Source organism: Lepisma saccharinum, chromosome 15, assembly GCF_977018435.1.
Source record: "Lepisma saccharinum chromosome 15, izLepSacc3.1, whole genome shotgun sequence".
NCBI lineage: Eukaryota > Metazoa > Arthropoda > Insecta > Zygentoma > Lepismatidae > Lepisma > Lepisma saccharinum.
Window position 1 is genome coordinate 60,889,049 of NC_139243.1, and position 24,737 is coordinate 60,913,785.

The 24,737-nt window shown below is 38.1% G+C and overlaps 1 protein-coding gene across 1 annotated transcript in view; it reads right to left on the minus strand.

The window, feature by feature from the left end:
* The window catches only part of LOC145999279 (uncharacterized), a 60,823-nt gene extending 38,457 nt beyond the window's left edge, over window positions 1-22,366 (minus strand). The window contains exons 1-2 of the mRNA XM_083136216.1: window positions 22,250-22,366; window positions 20,982-21,664 (exon numbers count right to left, since the gene is read on the minus strand). Coding sequence (XP_082992342.1) covers window positions 20,982-21,664; window positions 22,250-22,366 — 800 coding nt within the window. The remainder of the gene's footprint in view (window positions 1-20,981; window positions 21,665-22,249) is intronic.
* Window positions 22,367-24,737: the final 2,371 nt, after the last annotated feature.

The following is a 24,737-nucleotide window of genomic DNA, read 5'->3' on the forward strand; positions in this document are numbered from 1 at the left end:
GAAAGAATCCATAATTGTTCATGTATTTAAAAAAAGTAATAAAATGAACTGCAAGAATTAAAGTGGAATCTCTCTACTCTCGACAACATATAAAATATTATCTAACATTCTTTTAACAAGACTAACCCCATATGCTAATGAAATTATAGGTGATTATCAATGTGGATTTAAAAGTAACAGATCAACTACAGATCAAATTTTTCACATTAGACAGACACTTGGAAACAAAGTGGGAATATAATCAAAACGTCCATCAACTATTCATTGATTTCAAAAAAGCATATGATTTGGTCAAAAGAGATAAATTATATAATATATTAGTAGAGTTTGGAATACCTAAGAAGCTTGTTAGTATGATAAAAGTATGCACCAGTGAAACAGAAAGTAAAATTCGTGTCGCATTAATGTGTCTGACAAATTTACAATTCATGATGGGTTGAAACAAGGAGATGCATTATCTCCATTGCTCTTTAATTTTGCCTTAGAATATGCTGTTAGGAGGTAAAAGAAACTAAGAAAGACTAAAATTAAAGGGTGTGACTCAGTTGTTAGCATATGCAGATGATGTAGACTTATTAGGGGATGATATAAATACAATTAAGAATAATGCTAAAATATTTTTCAAAACTGCTAAAGAGACAGGTTTGGAAGTTAACAAAGAGAAAACTAAATATATGCTTACAGGCCGAATCCAAGTGTTAGGTAATAATCAAAATCTAATTATTGATAACAACTCGTTTGAACCAGTTAAAATTCAAATACTTAGGAGTAATATTAACAAGTGAAAATTATATTAAAGAGGAAATAAAAAGTAGGCTTAATTCAGGAAATGCATGTTACTTCTCTCCTCATAAACTTTTGTCTTCTCGTTTAATATCTAAGAAACTAAAAGTTAAAATATACAAAACAGTAATTTTGCCTGTAGTATTATATGGGCGTGAAACTTGGTCGCTTACATTAAAAGAGGAACATAAATTGAGAGTATTTGAAAATAAGATTCTTAGGAAAATATTTGGACCTAAAAGGGATGAGGAGACAGGTGAGTGGAGAAGGTTACATAATTTAGAACTACATAATTTGTATTCATGTCCAGATATTATTAGAATAATTAAATCAAGAAGACTTGGGTGGGCAGGCCATGTGGCATGAATGGGAGAGGAAAAGGGAGTCTACAGAATTCTTGTTGGGAAACCTGATGGTAAGAGACCTGTAGGAAGGCCAAGACCAGGATGGAGGGACAACGTTGAGATAGACCTAAAGGAAATCGGTAGGGATGGAAAAGAGTATATAGATCTTGCTCAAGATAGGGACAGATGGAAGGCCTGTGTTGCTGCAGCCATGAAACTTCGGGTTTAAGAAGGCTAGAGAGTTAGTTAGTTAGTTAGTCTATATGTTTCTATGCTGGCCTTCCTATCTCATACAAATAACCCAACAATTGAAGATTAGCAGAATGCATTGTGGCATCAAAGCATCATGGGAGTATTCCATCTCATTAATGAGACTTCAGTATTGAAACTTAACTGACACAATGATATTATCTATCCTAAATCTATAGCTCTACATGCATTCTACAGTATGTATCTTATTCCTAATATCACAGAACTCAATAATAGGGCTGCAGTAGGAAATGAAAAAAATATCATTACTCCTGGTCAGTATAATCTACCAACATTACAAGCTCATCTGCCTAGAGGTGTGTTACTATCACAACATTCTGTTACACACAGAGTTGAATTAGTTTCTGCAACTGAAACAGTTGATCTAGGTACACTTGGCAACCTACTAGGTTTTGACAATAACACAAAACTTGAGCCTGGCATAAAACACCTAGGTGGCAATATTCCTAAATTCTTAGCCATAGACACTTTGAATATTCATTGTAATGTGGCAGAAGGAATGATTACCAATTCTGATGGCAACATAGGTAGTCACAAACAAACTGGAATCATAGCAACTTTCAAACCAAAATCTGAGTTCATGGAACCTATCATCTACACACCCTCCTCACCTATCTATTTTCCAGTATCTCAAATTCGTATAGACCACATAGAGTTGGTGGTAACCAATGAAAAAGGAGAAGTAGTAGATTTTGCTGGTGCTTCTAAAACAACAATCATAGAAATTATTATATAAAATAACCATTAACACGGAGCATATAGAAAGTTCTGATTTACAATCTTTTCCTCCCAATCATCGTACATTTGCTAATCTCAATGAACCCAATCGTGAAATTGAATTTGATGTGTACGTTGTAACGGTCAGCTGGGGTTTGAAGGCCCCCATGTCAACCGTTAGGGTAACGTAGCTCAGAAGTAGGGGGTTTTGCTGTAAAAGAACATATTAGTTACTAAGGTAAAGACTTAATTCTGAAGTGGTGATACCTGTAAGGCGTAGACACAATGAAACACCTTATAACTATTTACAATGGTTTATAAATACAAGGTGATCCAAAAAGGCCGCCCCTTTTGAATTGGCTACTGCAAAGCCAACACTGGCCGGCGCTCGCTGGCGGCAGTGAAGCGTATTCACGAATAGTGGGAGAATCAGTTGCGATGGAGAAGTGGAATGTGCAAGACTGTGTTCGCGCGGTAGAGCTGTTTATAAAAAGCAAGTCCATTGTTGCAGCCCAACGAGCTTTCCGCCGACTAGGCCAGCGTAGAGACGCACCGGACAAACACACCATACGGCGCTGGGTAGCGAAATGGCACGAGGAGGGTTCAGTACGACACAGGTTGTCTCCTGGACGACCCCGAGCTGTAAAGACACAGGAACACATCAACCGTGTGTGGGATGACATCCAAAGAAGTCCACGAAGATCAGTGCGCCGCAGATAGCAAGCATTGCATATGACGTATTGCAGTTTACATCGCATTTTACACTTGGATTTACATACACGAGCATATAAGGTGCAAGTAGTGCAAGCAATGAGCGCAGCCGACAAAGTGGCACGTGTTCAGTTTTGTGACACGTTTCTCGACATGTGGGCACAAGATGCACGCATTGTCGACAACCTTCTGATGTCTGACGAGGCACACTTTTTGCTATCGGGGTCGGTCAACAAACAGAATTGCCGTTTCTGGGGTACAGAAAACCCGCGGCGATTGCATCAGCGTGAGTTGCACAGTCCCAAGTTAACTGTGTGGTGTGGGATCAGTACATCAGGAATCATCGGACCATACTTCTTTCGCGATGCCACTGGTGCCACGTGTACTGTCAATTCAGAGCGTTATGTGACCATGCTCCAAGACTTTCTCGTGCCGGCACGGCCTTCCTCTGATCACATGGTTCCAACAGGACGGTGCAACGGCACACACAGCCCGTGTGTCCATTGCCAAATTGTGCGACCTTTTTCCCGGCCACCTCATCTCCCGATATGGCGACGTGGCTTGGCCGGCACGTTCGCCGGATCTGACGGCAGCTGATTTTTCTTGTGGGGATACCTGAAGTCTCGGGTCTACGAAACCCGCCCAGGAACGATCCAGGAGCTGGAGGCGAACATCCGCCGTGAAATCGCTGCTATTCCGGTTGCTATGCTGGAGAATACATTGCGGCGTAGCTTCGTGGCTCGGTTTCATGAGTGCTCCAACAACGGTGGTGCTCACCTGAGTGATGTTATATTCAAAACTTAAGTGAGACGTGATGTGATGTGACATTCACTACCTGATTGACATATCTTGTATCAAACTCCCATGTCTGTGCAACACTTCTGTCCTTGTAGCTTGCAATTATTCGCCTAAATAAAGTTATGCTCACCAATTGAAAAGGGGCGGCCTTTTTGGATCACCTTGTATAAAGGAGCGTAGTTGATATGATGGAGGAAATCTCAATCTAAGAGTTAAAGGCAAGGAATCACTTGGAAGAAAGGGATAAGAGATTAGCGATACTTATAAGTTGAAGAGCAGTTCCATCTTCCATTAGCATGTAGACAGCGTGGACACGGCTGGGTGGTTAGCCATCTAGGTATGGACAATGGCAGCGCCTCCGGCTACACCTTAGATCTATCACTCGACTACCACCCCTCTAGTCTTGCGACTAGGGTATTTATACGTCGGGTGTGGTCTTTGTAACCTTGTTCAGGGCTACTGTCCTCATCTTGCATCAGCCTGGGTATTTTTACTCGTCGAGGCTAAGGTCAGCCTCAGGAAGTCCGGAAGGCCAAGGTTAGACGATCGTATCAGGTGGCCTTGGCATTGAGTGCTCAAGCCTCCAGGGAGTGACATCACTCATAGTAACAGCTGAGCTCACGGCCACAGGGAGTCACATCGCTCATCATAACAGCTGCAACAACCTTCGGTAGGACCACAGCTTCCTGTCGTTACTGACCTTACTTCTGGCAAGGTTAAATAGAATGCACGTGGACAGTGATGACTTTCGATGATGCAATCCACAATGCTTCCTGTCGTGAACCGCACCCATCTAAGGTGACTAAGTTCACTGGATCTATGTACATGCAAATTGTGCATGTTACAACGTGGGTGAGAGTTTTGTATATCCTCACAGGGCTGACTTGTATATTACATTTGAAACAGTAAAAAAATGAAAATAATGAGGCATTTCCCCTGGTGCAAACATAAAACTTGTAGATAATTTTGTACCACACTTGTTCTCTCAAGTTGAAAAATTTAGATACCTTTCAGCAAGATGCTATTTGTCGCCATATTTACTTTTATTATAGAAGAAAAGATCATCCCACTGTTTGGAAACTTCATGTTTCATTGAAAAATTCAGGACTTTTTCAAGGTGGGGAAACATCTTTAAGGACAGTCATAAAATATCTGGGATTCTCATACAAAAAACTTAATGGACACAAAATAAATTAAAGTATGGAGGCATATGGGGATGTGGAGGTAGGGATCCACATTCTCGACCTCGACCTAGGCCATATTATGGAGGTGATGAGGTGATGTGGTTCACCAAGCACCTTTACCTCAGGTTTGCCCAAGGTACTCACTTGGGCTGAGTCGACCCCTGAGCCGCTCGGGATGTTTGAAAAAGTTCCACAAACCACCATGGGTCTCCCGTGTGAAAGTCAGATACCCCACCAACTGGACTTTGTGCAATTTAGTTGCGGTCTAATTGAAAGATGGGCAGACTTTTAACGCAACTTCGGAAAGAAATGGTTATTGCAAGTGTATATATTCAGTATTTTCAGAATGGATTGAAAAGGTAACCTGTAAACAATGCTTGTTTCGTTAATTCGTTCATAATGTAAGGAAAATGGAAATGAAGAAAGAAAACAATAACACATTTCATCATTGTTGTTCCCTTTTCATAATACGTTTTCCTCGACACAATGTCAGACGGCCGCACTGCGTACCGTACCGTACCGTACCGCATGATATGGCAACACCGTGACATGTGTTCCTTCAGCTCTCAATACCAAACTAATTTTGAGGCAGGTTTAATGTTAAATCTTTGAAATTATATATGTATGTGTGTAATATACAAATATAAGTATTTAAAGCAAATTAATTTTTGTCATGCTCAAAATAACATTCCATTTCCATTAAATAGTCTTATCTATCCGAATCTTTCCAAACGTTATCAGTGAGTACATCGGCATCCGCAAACTTTCAGCTTCATCATATCACTAGTCTTTATAAACCTATTGGATGCCAATTCTGGTTTGAAACTTATTTTTTGTACTTCTAAGCTCTAATTTTAAAGTGATGTTTTCAGAATCGGTTTTTATCAAGTGTTGCATTTTTAATATGCCATTACTCAAGTTTGAGAATAGAGTGACAAAACAACAAACAACCAGAAGTTGTTGCATAATGTTTCAAGTTTCAAGATTCATTAATTCTTTCCCTTTTTAATAATATGTAAAATGTTATTGAGTACGTGACATTTTTCCAAGAAAAATGCTTGTTTGTATTTCAATCTTTCAGCAAAACATGCACTCTTCATATAACCAGGTTCTTGAAGCCATTAAGAGGTAATATCCTGAAGGAGTTCATGAAAACTAAATCACATATTGAAGTTACCCTTCAGTCAGTGCTAGACCATAGTAAGTATGACCTGAACACAAGCAGGGGGCCAAGAAGAGAGATTACAAGACACAGACATTTACTTCCTTTCCCTTGTGTCACTTCAGATCCACTATGAATCGAAGAAACAAAGAAGTTGCTCTTTGTCAAAACTTTCAATTTTTAAAGACAATCAAAGTAATAAAATTTCATGCAATACCTAAAACACATAAAAAAAATATGAATAATGAAGCTAAGTTACCTGAAATATTTAGACAAAGTTGAAAATGTCTTCAGATAGAGAAATAGTAAACAAGTCAGCATTCATCTCTTTCCAATTCAATGATTCGAGAACAAATGTAGTGCTGGCAGCTGGCAAGTTGCTTCTCCCTGCTTCTGTTCTTCGCTTTGCAGATGAAAGTGTCAAGGTACACTCGCGTATGGGCTGGACAAAGAGTGATGGAATACTTGGCATGGAAATGCAAAGTTTAACAATACCAGACCGTCGAGTTGTAGACACCATCAAAATTGGTTTCGGAAAAAGCATAATGTTGTCGATAGTCAGTCTGGCTTTAGGCAACTAACCACAGAGGTGGTTGAATGTATTTAATTCAGAGTGAGGACAAGAACATATCTAACTGATCGTTCTACATTTTTTTAGATTGCGACCTACCTCCAGATTAGGGATGGACACACAAACCAGATAATGGAGATCCATATTTCAAATAATCCAATATCCATTTTGGTTGCAACAGATAATTTGGATATCCAAATATTCAGATAATTTAGATAGTAGATATCTGATGAGCAATTTGTAGGAAATCTGTACAGTAACATATGAATATGATTAATAAAGGTATTGCATAGCCCTTAAAATGGATAAATGGTAAAACTGCCTGGATAATGCACACAATAAGATATTTGGAGATTTTGGATATTTGGATAATCCAGACAATTCATATATCTCAATATCAGAATATCCGATATCTGAATATTTGATATCCAGATTAAAAAAATATCCAGATTTGGCTATCCCTATTCCAGATCGCACTAGTATAGTGCAGAAGGTAGAGCTACCAGTCTGCCATCTATGTGCGTAATGCAAACAAATACATAATGTGAATGAGTATGTCTTGCATTTTAAGCAATGAGAAATAAATGTGTGACGGATAGAATTTCTAAATTTATTAAAATTAATTATGACATAAGACCATAATTGTTACAATTTACAGGGTGAATATTTCAAATGTTATATTATAAAATGCACATATGTGACTGTAAAATCATGTGCAAAAATCCCTAGGAGGAGGATAAAAATCAAAATTGCAAACCTACAAAGGAATATAATATACCTGATCAAAAGTAAAAACTATGGTAGCAGATTTCCATGTCCCGTGAAGTACTCCAATGTCAAGTCAAAGGCTGTGAGGTTAAGTCCCATGCTGCTGTACCTCTTACCCAATTCTGTTGCTACAGTTAACACAGCATTACAGATACATTTTCATAGTCAAGTGCATGCAAAAATAAATGTGATATTGTCATGAAATTATCAACTAACATGGAAATCAAATTTGTCCCTTTCGTCAGATGACTTACCTCAAATGCAATGAAGCAAGTTTATCAAACACCCTTACTTATTGACTGACAGACAGCCCACAAGGGTGCTTGCATCCTTTCACAATTCTTTATTGTTCCTTAGTCTAAGGGCACAGTGAAAGGTGGGTAGTGTTGGCTTGGAAACTAAATGATAAGTGGTGGAGTAAAATAAGTGCCATCCTAGAATCTAGCAAATAACTGTCAATCATGAAGAACTTGCTCCTCTCAAAATTTGTATAGAAAACTCCTTTCCTTTGACAGTCCACATTAGGGTCTCACGACGGGCATAGCCCGCAGTGCACTTAACCCAGGAGAGGTTGCATGGGTCACCATGACCCGCACCTAAGTTTTCTTTCTTTACAATTCCGTTAGGGTCCGCAATAAGTGGATGGTACTTGTAGTAGCTTCCTACCTTCTGTTGTCCTTTACCCCCCTGCAGACGATCTTTAGTTTGCGTTCAGGTGTCGGCAGGAAAGGGTGTGTGTGGGTCACAGTGACCCACAGTGACCGTTAACGTTTGTGCAAATAGTCAACGCTCAGTTTGTTGCAGTAGCGTGCATTGTTGCATCATGCATTGTTTTAATTTCGATGTGATGGATCCAAAAGCTATAGATCGAATTTGTCGTATGCTGAACGAAGTGGTGTCAGAAGACGATCAAGGCCAAGAGTTAGGAAGTGACGAGAGCGAAATTGAAAGTGAAGTTGACGGGGAAGAAGAAAAAAAGAGATAATGAAAAACATGACACTGACACAGAACAAAGTGACACTAACGATGAAGATGGAAGTGGTGATGATGCTACATCAGAAGATGACATTCCTTTACTCGAGAGAGGTTACTTACTTCATTGGGAAGAATGGGACCAAGTGGAAGAGGACTGAGCCTTCTCAATCATTGCCCACAAGACGCCACCACACCGGTGAAAGCGTGGCAGTGTTTGTTTACTGATCCAATACTGCAGAAGATAGTGGATTACACAAATAAGTATATTGAAGTTTCAAAAGCTAATTACTCTCGTGAAAGAGATGTAAAATGTACCAATTTGGTTTAGATGAAAGCCCTTCTAGGACTTTTGTATTTGGCTGGTGTGTTGAAGACATCACACATGCTTATTGATGAGTTGTGGAGTGATGATTGAACAGGAATAAGTTTTAATACGGCGGAAAATATTCCACAATTTCCCTCATTCCCATTTCGGTATGCAGTGCATCATGGTTTTGTTTAAGAGTGTTGATTGTCAAAACGGCCACTAGAGGGGCGTATTGCACGATCGCCCATTCCCCACTTTGGCTGAGAACTCGTACTGGACATGCCTTTGAGAACACACACGTACTGTACTTCGACTCTCAGCATCATCAGTCGTTCCCCTCTTCGATCACAATGTGCTGGATAAAGTGACTTAAGTTTTATCGTCGGTTTTGGAACAGAAGAGCATGGACAAGGAAAATTCATTATTGAAATGAGTGCCTTTCTTACAAAATGCGACAGGGAAGTATTGTGTTTACTGATATGTCATTCTGGAGCAATGAAGGAAGGAAGGAAGCATAAGACAGCACGATGCTTTTACCGTGGTCCAATACTACGATTTTGTGGCAAACGATTATGGACGTTTTTGGACTTTTGGATTTGTCGTATTTCTTCGAAGTGGCATGCATGTGGGTTCTTAATGAAGAGGTATTTGGCAATGCAGGAACTGTTTAAACACCTTGATGTCTCGAGTTGAATGGAAGTTGCATCTTTTGGAACAAGGTATTAAGAAGAATTTTGATTCGTATCCAAAAAGAATGGTCGCAGAGTTTGGATTCTTACGTCGTGGGAAGGCATTGATGTTACAGATTCTTATGTCGTGGAAATGCATTGATGTTACGGATTCTTACGTTGTGGGAATGCATTGATGTTATGAAGGAGAAGAAGATCGACCGAAATACTGGTTGTTTGGACGCATTCAACGCAGCTGTTTCCTAAGGTGCAGGAAGACTCAAACGTGGAATGGCAAGGAGTGGAATTTGAGGAACGTGCTTTTGCAACACAAAAAAACCATTAGAACGATTCTTCACTCTTCAAGAACTCTCACCATGTGTGGTCAATGACGAATGAGTAGAGGCACATATTTTTGGTAAATAAAAAAGCAAAATTTCGGTAAAAAAAACAGTCAATTTTGGGTTCAAAAGCGGCAAATAAAATGAAATTTCGATGTTATAGCGGTGAAAAAGTGGTATATAAAAATACATTTTGGGTTTAAAAAATGTTAATATAATCCTAAATTTCATTAAAAACTGCACTATTACATAAAATAAACATATCCCTTCTAATAGCACATTAAATCATTACCAGAATATTAAGTTTATTCCTGCATAAAGGAGTCAATTTTTGCTTCTCAAATATTTACAGCAGAATTAATCAATTTTCCATGAATAATTGTATAACTCACAGGATGCTTCAGACTTCAGAAAGTGTTGCGTTGGTATATAGATGGTAAATTTCGTCTTTAAGTCTATTTCGCATTTTGCAGTTCATTTCGCATAATTTCGTGACAAAATAGGGTAGGAAAATGCACCTCACACCTTTCAGAAACATGAAAAATTAACATTAGAATGTGTTATTTCACATTTCATGTTTTCGTCAAAAACCAAATATGCATGCCTCTACGAATGAGTTATGTACATTTCTTAGATAGTGAATTTACAGTGATTTATTGACATGACAAAGGGGAGTATGAACTGCTTTTGTGCATAGACTTATATTTGTTTTTGAGGGTTGAAAACCACGAGTGGCTGAGTCGCTTGTTTAATTTCCACAAGTACAAGTTGATACTTACATATTCAACAAAGGGAATGAAAAGTTGCCGATGCTTGTCCCCCATCGACAATTGTGTTTTTATCATGTTGAAGTTAGATTGTCCTTGCGAACATTGATTGCATTCATGAACAACTAAAGGTAAAAATGGTTGCCGTTGTTAAAAATTGCAACTAGCATAAACATCAATCTCGCCCCCATAGACAAACCACTAAAGGAGAAATGTTAACTCAATGTTAAATTCTGTGGATTTCGTCACTCCATGACGTCACTGGTGACACTAGTGACATCTAGCAAAGATTTTAAGGAACTACTTGTTTCTCAATGCTCACGCTAGATGGCAGGCCTCTGGTCTGACAAAGGGGGTGACATGGAGGGGGTAGGCTAGAAAGATACTTCATTTTATTTGAAATTCAAATGTTTGTGTACTTCTGCTATACAGCTTTTAAATAACCTACTGTGACTTATGATCTTCCCTTCAATGCAAACATAAGAATAAACTTCTTTGCAGGTGTAGATTACGATAACAAGTGTGGACTAAACACTAAACAGCACACACTCGTTGCAATTGTTTATGGGTCCCAAAACAAAGCTGACTCCGTGCAACACGCGTTACCATCCTTGTCGAACTGACCGAGCGAGCCTGTCTGGGATGGTCATTTCAAATTCAAACCCATGTGTTGGCCCAGTGTTGCAATCTTTCCCCACAGAAAATGAGCTAAGCACTGGATATATAATATATATAATATATTATACTGGTTATATAATAAATATTCATGTCAAGTGCTATGTAATGTAAGTTTTACATTATGTCCCATAAGCAAATATCAATGATTGAAATGATGCGCCTCCCTGATGGCGTAGTGGTGATGTAATGTAATGAACGTGTGTCGGGTTCAATACCTGTTGGAAGCACGAAGTGTACATTTCTAGATGTACCGAGCGAGCGAGCCTGTAAGGGATGGTCATTTCAAATTCAAATATGTGTGTTGACCCAGTGTTGCAATCTCTCCCCACAGGAAATGAGCTAAGTACTGGATGGTAAATCCGTTATATAATAAATATTTATGTCAAGTGCTACGTAATCTAAGTTTTACATTATGTCCAATAAGGAGTCCTGGTGAAACCTGCATTTTTCGCCAACTCCAAGGCTCGACCAAACATCCCCTAGCTAACATTTTCTACTTTTGCTATGGGTGTCTGACCGAGATATCTGTGGAATGTCCATATGTATTAAAATAGTGACAGGTGATGGATACTTTGCCTAAATATTCCTAGCCAGGGTTATCTCCACCTCCACCCCCGCCCCCAAACCCACACACATATCGCTCTCCACTTCGAGCACATACTGATTCAGATCCTACTTTAACCTACAGGGCCAGTCTTGATTAGCATATCTGTGCATGTGGGTTTAAACCCAAAACTCATGAAACACTTTGTTGCACTGGAACGAAAACACACATTGTTAATTGTGAAAATTTCTGGAGACCTTCCTACAAACATTCCATTTAACTAGCATCAGGAATTGTATGTTGTGGTTGAAGTCACTGCCTGTCGCCTAGGCCTGCCATCTAGTTTAGAAAATTGAAACAGAAGGCAAATAGTTACTCAAAATCTTCCATATGTGTCACTAGCATTGAAAAGCAGATGAAGGGAACACAATACGTCATGAAGTTTCACCCACACGCTCTCCCCCTTATTCTTTCCATAGAAGAGCACGAGTTACATCAATAATTAAAGTTTGCCAAAATATCTGAATGTCAAGAAACTATTAAAATGAGATCAATGAAGTAAATTTTGGCAAGGTTTGTTAACTGTATTTTGAAGTTGTAATAATTGACACTGGGTCATCTGACTAACTTAATATTGTTCTTGGTTCTTGTATTGTTGATGATAGGCATTACTTCCTTGCGTCAGCTATTATAATAAAACTATTAACTAGTTAAACTAAAAATCCGTTGTTGTTCGTTATCCTAGAATAATATTTTGTTTCTTTACGCTAACAAGATTCTATGATTATTGAATGGGTTCATATCAGGCGTTAATTATGAGGCATTTTTAAGTCAAGTCACTAGAAGGGGTGATTTTGTGTTTCTCTTTCACTTACTGTTTATGCAGAGGATTGTGCATGATTGGTGAATGGATGATTTCTGCGTGATTGAAAATTGACATGTTGCATTAGAGATTTTGTTCTTGAGGGTACAGCAGTGGCGTACTGGTTCAATTGCCCCTAGAGATTGTTTCTGGGTCTTGGTTTTCGTTAGAGACTGAAGCAATATGTAATAATGCATCATTAGCTTCCTACTTAGCGACTTTTGTGATTACTATACTGAAAACAACTCCAACTGGTGGCTGACCTTGAAGGCTATTTCTGGCCCTTTCTGTCCACCAATCATTTTCAGGGGAGTGTGATCCGATGGGTGTCAACAAGCTCAGTTCTGAAATAAAAGCTGAATGCGACGTCGCCAAGCGTAGTTCTGTTTTTGACAGTTGTCTTTATACGACTTTGTGTCCTCCTGCATTCCGACCTGTGGGTGGTCCTTCCAGAAACTTCATCGTTCAGGACCACGTGTGCAGTTCCATTATAAATCTATATTGCCCACCTAGCACATTACAATTTGCTTTTTTCAGTCATAAAGATATTGTGTACCCTGTAGTATCCCATAATAATTTACTACAAACAATATTTATGATCTGCAACAAATGGCCATGATTGGCTGCTGCTACACATTCATATGATGTATGATTTATTTCATTCCTTTGACCATTGTACAGTGGTTGTTTTCCACACATGGTATGAAACATGTCAGTACATAATGTTCAAATAGGTACAAGCATATATGCGTGTGAAGGTATTATAGTACATTACTATATAATTGTTTGGTAGGTAGATCAATGTCACCGATTGCTTGATGATGTACTCCACCCACTACCCTAGATAAACATGCACTGTGGCCACTGAAATCCTACTGGGCTCATTCCAGTCAGACTAAAAATGAGCATGACAGTAAGAAATTAGGTTTGGTTATATATTCAAGAAAGCTCTTCTAGCATGTATGGAGTGTTACAGTGTAAAATCTCACTAAATGCTGTCTTCCTGGTTTGTTTATGATGAAAGGATGATACGAAATGCTTCTCAGTAATTATAACTGAGCCAGGCATGGCAAAATTTGCTGAGGTTAAACAAGAATGCCAGCAAGGAGAGGGAGGAAGGGGGGTTGAGTTTTGATGCACAATCCATGCAGGTCACTCATAAAAATAATATCACTGAGGCAATTGTTGAAAGAAAAATGTTTAGACATTTGTAGGGTTACCAGACGTCCGTTTTTTCCTGGGCATGTCCTACATTTGAGCCTTATGTTCTGCATCTGAGAGGAATTTGAAAAATATCGTAAATGTCCTACATTTTCAGCATCCCATAATATTATTTATGGAAATAGGTGTTTGAGTTAAACAAAGAAAAATCATGCAATTTGCAAGTCTATGGACTGCACCAAAGAGCATGTATAACAAGAGGCCTCAATCGGGCTCGAGAAGCATCGTATGTAAATGACTAGTAGTTTGGCCACGTAAATGTATTTATTTAAAACTAAGAATCATGTAAATTTGTGCGTTCGTGTGTAATACTAATCTCAATTACAAGTTAGTGTTTGTGTTTCATCAGCGCGAAGAACGAGAATTTGCAAACTTAGCTGATTCTTATGTTGTTGACATGGATGTCGGCCGTGTAACTGCTAATGTTCCTTTACTTAACAATAATAATAATGTTGATTGCAATTTGTATATCTGCATTATTGTGCATACGTTGCCGGAAATTGTGAAGCTCAAAGTGTGAAGGTTGTGTTTTTACTTCCTAGCCATAGAGTATATTCAGTTGCTTCTTCAATAATGCATTATGTTCCAGTTTACAAGTATTATGTGCACTATGATAAACATGACATGAAATAAATATAATGTCCATGAATGAAATTTTGCAACTTCATTCAATTTCAATAACCTAATTATACCTTTGTACTCAGTGTGAACAATGGATGTTATATTTTCCCCTTGTGGAATATTTGTCAAAAACAGCTAGATCTTTATGGTTATTGCGATGTAGTTAATGAACTTATAAAAATGTGTACATGTATCACAACAAAATTTAAGGTATCTGAAAATGTAAAAGAAATTCAGTAAATAAGATCATGAAGTGAAAATCTCCTATTTAAAGAATAACAATTCGTGCCCTTGCACAGATCAGCAACTTATTTACATACTCAGACTCGAAATACATCTACAAACACAAGTCACACAAATGTTATGGTATATATTTTAACCTGCGAAAAATTGTTAATTGTGTAAGAATTTCAAACTCAAATCTACCTAATGATCTTCAAGAAATCTTATCTTGCAATAATCATCCATCTGTCAGATTGCTCTAGAAAGGACAGTAACAAAGTAAACAGATCGAAAGAATTCTGTTTTATTTTTCACACAACATTATTTTCCTTCCTCGATAAAAAATGAAAACTCGATTGTGAAAATCTTGCCTCAGGGCATTTATCAATATGTATAAATTCAATAGGATTTGGATTAATAAAAGTTGCAATTTTTCACGTCTACAGAGAAAAATTCAAGCAGAATTCACGCATAATTCCCAGAGCCAATAATTCATGCAGAATTCCTGGAATTCCCAGTGAGTAGCCACCCTGAACTAATTTTATCCAAACCCTCCTTGAGTTGAAAACAACGCAAGCATTTAAATGCCTCATGCTTACTTCGTGGCAGTTGGTAGTGCTTTATTGTTAACATATTATAATTGGGAATGCAAGGTCAAGAGAAACATGAAAAGCCAAGACAAACAGCATTTTATTCAAGAAATTAATGAATGGGTAAATATCCAAACAAGCTATCATGAATTTTTAGTAAATGTTTCACATGAGAAATACGGCAATAATTTTTACTTATTTCTGGCTTCCTTACACTTTGGGACCTCCTGCCTGTATGTTATGCCCAGTGGCGGCAATTGGGTTCCAAACCTTGAGGGGGGGGGTCAAGGTGCCAAAACTGGGGAGCAATAACAGTTTACTTTCCCTAGATACATAAGATTTAGCATTGTGCGGGAGCAAAAGTGGCAAAATCGGGTGCCCCTTAATCGACACCACTCGTTACTCCTGTATTGATATATTCATTCAAATTATAATGTTTAACAAGAATTTAAAGCCAGATAAAAACAAAATGTTTTAATATTATTGCACTCAGTTTTATTTCATTTTCCATCTTTTTTTCACTTCTATTTATTAAATTTTTCGCATAAGCTCCATGGGATGCGAGGCCCCTTCAGGCACGAGAGCCCAGGCAGTCACCACTTCGCCCACCCCTTGCTACACCACTGGCTGTGAATGGCTCTGAAGTCAGTTGCAAAAAATTCGGATTTTTGAATGTATGGTTTTCTTTTCTTCCCCCTATAGTATTTCACTTACAGCTTTAGTTGTGAGTTTAGAGGTATGTAATGAAAAATTTTTCAAAAGAAGTCTAAAGGAAACCAACAAACAGCCATGAAAAAAACAGTTTCCCCCCACCTCCCAAAAAGCCTTTTTTCCAGATAATTTTCAACTCTACCTACAGGAACGATATTCCTGTGACAAAATTTTCTGAAATGAGGCTACAGGAAGGAGACCATACTGCAACACATCATTTACACATTAAAATCCGTAGCGGTGATTGGGTGCCAAAACTGGGGGGGGGGGGGGGAGAGGGAAGCAAAAGGAGTTTAATTTTTCCTTGTAAACAAGGCTTAGCATTAAGAGGTCATAATGCAGATCAAAAAGTGGGTGGGAGGGGGGGGGCAACTGCCCCACCATGCTCCCCTAGTTGCCCCTTCCCTACTGATCAGTAGTCCTGAACTATTCCAACTCTCTGAATTTTCTTCAATTTGAACACTGCATTTCAATGAAAAACCACAAATCCTGTATTTTGCACCAAAATTGGGAATCCTGAGTGGATCGAATGCAACCCTTGCTACACTACTGGACCAGTAACACATGACTGCATTTAGCACACCATATTTCCAAAACTATTAATAATACTTCTAGATCTGTTTCTATTTCATTAATATACTATTGATTTTATGACATGCTCGAATAATGAAATACATTGTAAAAATGATTTTTCTGAAACGTTTGTGTTATAGAAGTCAAGCTCTGGCATTGGCTTTGTGAATGCAAATAGTTTGAAATTTGCAGGTAATCATGACAAAATACCACTTTTGAAAATGTCACCATCATATTTAAAAAGTGCCTGCCTGGAATGCCCAGTTCTCAAATGGTTCATTGGAAAAGCACGTGTGCATTCTTAGAGCATTTTCTGTACCACTTCTCCTTAAACTTGTATGCAAGAGTTCGTTTGAGTTTTATGTTTTAAATCCACTTTATGTATATTAGGGGTAATTGAGACCTACACAGTCCAGGTGCCAACTAGAAAAGCTTGACTTGAGGTATGAATAAAATGTTTTGACTGATTTTGAAAGCTTATGTTAAGTACATTTCAGATCCGATTGATGCCACACTGTCAACCTTAAGTGATTTGAGTAATTCAAGATGGCGTCCAATATCTCAGTAACCAATGGTCGTAAACAGAAAATCTTTTTTACTTTTGATCCTCATTAGATGCACTACAAAAAAGATTGTGTATAGTTTCTCACTAATGTTAGTACTTCTTCCGTAATTTAAAAACTAATCCTTAAAATATGTAATTTTTCTAGCACCTTTTGAAGTTTTTGCCTTGTAACAAGAATAAAAAAAGATTTTCTCTTTACAACCATTGGTTACCAAGATATAGGTCATTAACTGCATAGTCTGCCATATTGAATTACTCAAATTGCTCAAGGTTGACAGACTGGCATCAATCGGATATGAAATGTACGTAACGAAAGCTTTCAAAAACAGTCAAAACATTTTATTCATACCTTAAAACAAGGTTATGCCACTTTTTGGCATTTGGCACCCAGACTAACAGTTTGGAGTGGAATCCAAAATGCTGTGTAGCTCCAGAAGGTATTAAACCCAGGACCCCTTTATTACAAGGCGACATGTGTGTTCCAAGAATACGTAGAACTGTACAAATTATTCACTCAATCATAGCGTACATGATTATATCAAATACTTAATTGGCACATTTAATGGCCAAAATGTACTTTTTTTAAAAAAGGAAGTCATAGAGATTGAAATGAGTATGAGTTTGGAATTTTGAAACAAGCTACGTCATCTGGCATGTAGCGATAGCAATGCCAGATGTATTGAATTTTACACCTAGAAGTGAAATGTCGGTGAGAAATTATAATTTATGATTTTCCTTGTAAACATATGGTCCCGCACCATGGCTGTGCAGTCTAAGGTGCCATGCTTTGCGCTCAGGCTACGAGATGTTCACAGGTTTGAGTCTTATAGGGAAAACGTAACAAGAGATTTCGGCCATGTGTGGTACCGGTGGCCACGCACCATCGTGAGGAAATTTGGGAGTTACAAATGAGTATCGTAACTCTGTCATGGAAACCTACAGCAAAGACTGGTTGGTTGATCTCCCACCTTGGGAGAAGGTATTGAGTAGGATCAGGTGGAAGTGAGGCCAAAAGTTGGTGGTAGGCCTGGGCCCTCAATGGGCTGTTGCACCATGTTTTATATAAATATATGGCCAATATTAGGCACATGACCAGGGCTCGAAAAATTCCGGTCGCCAGGGCGACTAAAATTTTCAGCCTGGTGACTGTGATCTTTTGCTGTTGAAGATTCTTTATTTCCGTGGGCGAGGTTCAGCCTGAGGCTGTTCTGCCATCTAACCCGTGTCCTGGAGTATGGCCAATATTTAAGCACATGTTGCGTGCGTCTGTTGACAAAATTTCGACCTGCTAGTGTTGCAATTTACGGATGATATGTCCCAAAATGGCACTTTTTCACCACTCAACCCAGAAAATCGCCAGTCAAAAATCAATCAAATGCTGCACATGATCAATATTGGTCGCAAATGACAAGACTGAAATGGCATCAGACATGTAAGTATGACCCTTTGATAATTTCTTACAATTTTTCTCATTCAAAAATGCATTTCTGGAAAAATTTTAACACTGCCTTTCGCCAGTTATTAATTTATCTAATTTTCTGTGTAGCGTAAACTGATAATTTTTTAGCATTGAAAAATATCTCAATGGATGAGGCTTAATAATGCAGAAAACCCGGTTTAAATATCTCTTATGCTTTTCAAGATATACATTTTTAAAGTTTTGATTGTGCGACTTTTGAAACACCATATGCGCAATTGCTAGTAGGCATCTGATATTCAGAGCTGGCACCGAGCTCTGAAGAAGATTTTTCGAACACTACACATGACGTTTGTGTATGTAGACAAAACTTTGGCTCCGTAGTGTTTTCTATAAGCTCTACTAAGTCTTGATTCCCCAATTGGTCAAAGAAACATTCTTCCTCCCTGCCAAACTGGGTGCATTGTAAAATATTTCACTGTCATCTCAATACTGTGGTCTTATGCTTAGTTTGTGTTCATTATCAATGTGACTACACATTCATTGCTTGTAACAGTTACTCAATTTACAATTTTGAGTCCGGACAGTATGTTTCTTTATTGTGTTACTGCTAAAATTCAGTGGTTACAACAATCAGTGCTATAAGAACATGACAATAAAATGTACTGGAAGATTAAATATTAATATTATTAAAAATAGCCACCGAAGTGTGAAAACAAAAACTGTGGATGATATTGATCAATGTGCTCTGTCAGTTATTTAGTTATTACTAAAAACAAGTTTCATATTCCATTTGCACAATATGCAAAATTTCAGTTTGTTTGAGAATTGGATAAATAAATCAAAATGAAGTGCACAAATTGTGAGTCCTATAGTTAAGGTGGTTTGAATTATCTGATGAGATTTTGGTTATAACCATCACATGAAGAGAGAAGAAAACAGGTAAGTTTCATGAGGTAAAATTATAATCTAGACAGTACAGTGGGATCCATGAGTATTATCGAGCAAATTGTCTATGACTTATTTTCATTAATATTTCTCTTTCAGCCTGTGTGATTTTAAGTGATGGATTTTTATGTATGCTGGTGCAGAAGTTGTCAACAGCTTGTTTTGAGTTTTCTTTTTATTCTTGAAGCTCTTATTGGGTCAAACAGAGTGCACGAACATGGTGATGAACAATTTGCACGGTAATACTCATGGATCCTACTGTACATATAGGCATAATGTCCACAAAATGAAACTTGCTAGAGCTAGAATGCACAAGACTACACCAGCAACGCCCTTTCTGCATTCAAAACTATGCATGTAATGCCACAATGTGGTATCTCATCTCGAATGTGCAGTTTTTGTTAAAACATTTATAACAACATTTGTGTTGTTTGGCATGGTGATATGCATGCTGCGTCAAACTTAATTTTTTAACTATTTTAAAGATAACGGTTTCAATTGTTTTACGATTTTTTTAAAATTCTCCTAGCAGAAAGATTAATTATCGTAGAATTTTGGAAATCATTGTCTCACGAAATTTGAAACTTTCTTAAAGAAGCACGCTTGGATTCTAAAAAAAAAGTTATTTATGTTGATTGATTGAATTGTTGTTTTAAATCCACTTTATGCACAGTGGGCTAATCGGGACTGGACCTACAGTTTAAAGTGGGATCTGAATCACTATGTGCCTCCACCGGGTATAGAACCCAGGACACCTTGATTACAAGTCGATGATGTTATCACAACGCCATAGGGGAGGCGCTTTATTTATGTTGAAAAATAAAACTTAAAAATTACCTTACATAAGCATGCGTGCTTCCCATGGACAAGGTATTCTTCATTGACAAGCGACAGTTAGCATTGTAGACTTGTGGGAATGAATGTAGAAGCAAATCAGAACCTTAGTAGAATGCATTTGGGGGACTTTATTTTAATGCTAAGAAAACCAAACCTAACCTGCCTAACCTAACCACGAAAGCATATATTTAACAAAATCTTAGGTAATCGCTAAAAAAAACTCCCCAGTATGTGTTAACAAACATAAATCGAAAACGAACCATGTAAATATTGCATTCGTAGCATGATGAAATCACAATAAAAGAAGAAGAACTTGGGCCAAAAATATGCACATGCTGAGTAACCTCAAGGGGATGGGGAAAGGCAGGGGACATTACTCACGTTTGGCCCTTTATCCCTAAAAATAAAATAAAGGCAGGAAAGGATGACAAAATGAGGGCTGACTATCAAAAAAATATATATAATACCCCTCCTCCTTCCAAAAATCCTTGATACACCACTCTACACATGGCTTGATCCCATAAAAAAAGGCATCAAATGGCAGGAAATTTCAGAGGACTATAAATTCCAAACTAGAATTGATATTCCAAAAGCAAAAATAAATCCTATGGGTTCTTATATATGTCTAAGGATATAATGTAACAAATTTTATCCCAATCTGACATGGTGGGGTGGACACTTCTGGAGAATCTTGTATTGAATGACAAGTAACCCTGCAGCACTGGTGGAACAATGAATCATAATCTACAAGCAATAAGGTTCAATTTTGAACCTTAGTATTGCCATGCTCATTTTCAATCCTTGTACTAAAATTTTCTTTACCTACCTTTCTGCAGGATCTGCCATTTCGCCTTCCACCTCATCAGAATTCTCTACAGAATATTTCATGTCTTTATCTTCACTTAAAATTAATTCACCATTGTCACTGTCCTCAGATGGCATTTTTTTAACAAGTTGTCCATGATAACATGGATAAAATCCTTCACTTTTATGAACATTTTGCCCACTAGGAACTTCCGGATTTCTGCCTTCAAATTGAATCCAACTATCACCACTTACACTTTCCACTTTACAATCTGAAGTTTCTTTAATGTACTCACTCGATAGTTTGATGTCAACAGAAGCATCCTTTATGCAGTCATTAGATGGTTTCATATAAACGGAAGCATCCTGTATGCACTGATCAGATGGTTTGATGTCAACAGAAGCATCCTCTATGCACTGCTTAGATTGTTTGATATCGACAGAAGCATCCTGTATGCACTGATCAGATGGTTTGATGTCAACAGAGATATCAACATCAGGAGGCTCCTTGAATGATTCAGTTTCAGTCTTGACACATGACTCATCCAGAAGCCACACAATCTTCAGAGATGTTTGTTCACAAACTAATTGATCGACACTTTTTAATTCAGACTTTAGGAGCACTTCCACAGGAGAGAAACCTGTGTCAGACACTTGAAGAGACAAATTTTCTTCACAATCATCAGGTAAGGATGCAGAAGCTTTCTGAAAGACAATCACAAGCAGTGTGGATTAAAAATTATGATCTTTAATTTAAATGTCTTTTTTACTTTTTATAAAAAAAAATTATCAGATTTCTTATTTATGAGGCTCAGTCAATAAATAACGAGGCAGAGGATATTTCACAGTACTTACGTAACGTCCCTCAGAAGTATTGTCTGCCACTGTTAGGCATTTATCCCATTGTGACACCAGTCACAAAATGGCATGGTCGTAGAACTCCTTTGGATGCTGTTGGAACCAACTGGACATGTACTCCTTGACGTCATCGTCTGATTGAAACTGTTGTCTCCGCAGTGCTTTTTTGAGCTCACCGAAGATGTGGAAGTCAAAGGGGACAGATCTGGATTATAGAGAGAGGAACATCAACGTGTCCTTGATGATTGTGTGGGCAGTACCATGACTAAGCCCCACTGATGCCGAAATGTCATCCACTGATACATGACAGTCTGTCTTGATTAGCTCATCCACCTGCAAAACATGCTGGTCTGTGACACACTTTGGTGCCCCACTCAGCGTGTTCTTCAAGAAAGCGTTTGTTCCACTCCTGCACTCTTGCCCGGAACATACAGTGCACCCCATATTCCCATTTATCCTTTCCATTCGTTCATGGGATTCAAGACCCCCTAAACCTTCCGCTGTCAAGAAGTGCACAACACCCCGCTGCTCCTCTTTGGATGCATCCATTATGCGTCGCAGTCACACACGGAATGACTGGATATGGCCGCTGCTCAGTTAGAAGACTTTGCGCATACCTTGCCAGACACGTAACACCATATAGTGAGAAAACATGTGCGAATGAGTTCAAATCAAATCAAAACTGATTCGCACATGTTTTCTCACACCTGCACCTCGATTTCAGGCCTGTTGACCCATTTCTAGCTATCATAGTTTTGGTGTAATATCCTCTGCCTCATTATTTATTGACTGAGCCTAAAAAATCATAGGTTGTTAAAAAAAAAAAACACCACACAAACTTCTGCACACTGCATGCCTTAAAGACTTTCTAAAGCAAAGGGGATGTGAGGTTTGATACACCCTAGTGGATACAGGGGCAAAGAAAATTGGCAATAACCAGATGTAGCACCTCTTTTGAATGTCAATTGTGACATGCACTATAGTAAAGTTCCCCATAATATTGCACCGTGCCATTACGGCACATTTAGGGGAAGGGGATGTGGGGGTTAGAGCTACACACATTCTCGATCTTGGTTCACTATGGAGGTGATGTGATCAGCACCATTCTCCAGCTGCCTTTACAACCAGGTACCTATATATTTGAGGCTGGGTAAACCTCAAAGGTGATTTATACATGGACAAGGGTAGAAAAATTCTGACCTCAGATCACCCACCCCGGCAAAAAACATGATCTATGGTTTCTGTAAAAAGACAGATGGGCAGACTTGAATAGACAGGCAGAATACTGGAAATAATACAGAAGACAGTCAGCATGTTCCAATGGAGCAATAATATAACAGTGGTAAATAATTCTTTGGTCCATTTTGTCCATGCTGTATCTGAATGCTGCTCCAAGTAAGAAAATCATAACAAGCATTGCATTTACAGTGTAACTTAGAATAAATATTCCTCAGGGGGTAGTAGCTAAAGAGGTAAACTAAAGTTGAGGGCGAAAAAAACAGAAACTTGAAATTGGGGTTCCAGTGAGTGTGTGATTCGATTTTGTTGTGTAAAATATACAATAGCTATGAAATACCTTCTAGGACTGGTTATTAAAAGATAAAATGCAGTGTTTTGATCTTCTGAACAAAGGTTTCCATCATGAATGTTGTTATATATTAAAAAACCTACATTTGTCCTACAAATTAGCATTTCAACCTCCTCATTTTACAAAGTTCCTGATCAACACTCATGTCATAAGATTGAAAAGTTGGATGTGGTGTTATTTATTACCCACTCTAGGTGTGGCTTTCATTACTAGTATTTTATTATGATAAGTGCATTAACATAGACATTTATCAAGAATGTATGGTAAAATATAATGAACACATGCAACTCTTGCACATTACGTAACACAATTGAATTTTAAATATATTTTTAAACATGGCAATACCTTCTTCTGTAGATATATTCCATTCCTCATGTATTTTAAAATAGTTTTACAATGAGGTCCATGCCACACACAAAACTGATTTGCTGTGCCAAACAGGAGAGAATAGTGTAATATGAAACACAATTTTATTCACAACAACCCTGATACTAACATATCCCTTTCACAGTGGTTATTCAAGGAAGTATACATGATTCCATTATTAGTAACAGCAGGTGTAAAAATAATACTTTTCATTTCTTAGAAATACATCTATTACCACCCCAAGAGCAAATAAGGGTTGACTGTATTTTTTAGTACATCACAACTCCTTCAAGTAAAAAATAGTAACTTTACCTCAAAGCCCATCTCCCTTCTCTGCTTCTCTTCTGCAGATCCTGGGTTTTCATTCAGAAGGTTTTCCGATTCAGAAGACATCTTATGGAAGTCCTGCAAGATTCTCTGGCTTGTCTATGCACGGATAGCACACAAACTTTGGCAAACTGTCATCATCTCAAACCTAGAATGAAGAAATCTGAAGTCATAAGTAGGGTAGGGTTGGGACATGGGTATTTAAACACTGGGTAGCTAAATAAAATTTGGGTAAATACTGGGTATTCATGAAAATTTTAGTCATCTACCAAGAATCGCCATAGCTCAGTTCATAGAGCATCTGGCTATCACTCAGAAGACCTAGGCTCATCCTGGGGCAGGTGATCTGCACAAGGGAAAATTTTCCCTGTTTCTGCATGGCTCTGAGGTTCACCCAGACTCATATAAATCAGGACAACCCTGGAGGGTAAAGGCAGGATGCTAATCACCATCACAACTATGGCTATGATCAAGAATATGTGGAGCTCTGTACCTCCACACACCCCATGTGCCTTCACAGCATGTGTGCACAACAAACAGGGATACCTTTGCCTTTCTTTTTTTTTAGTTATCTACCTCAAAAGTAGATATTTATTACAAATTAAATGTTCCCTTTATATTTTGTCTTGAGACAAAAAT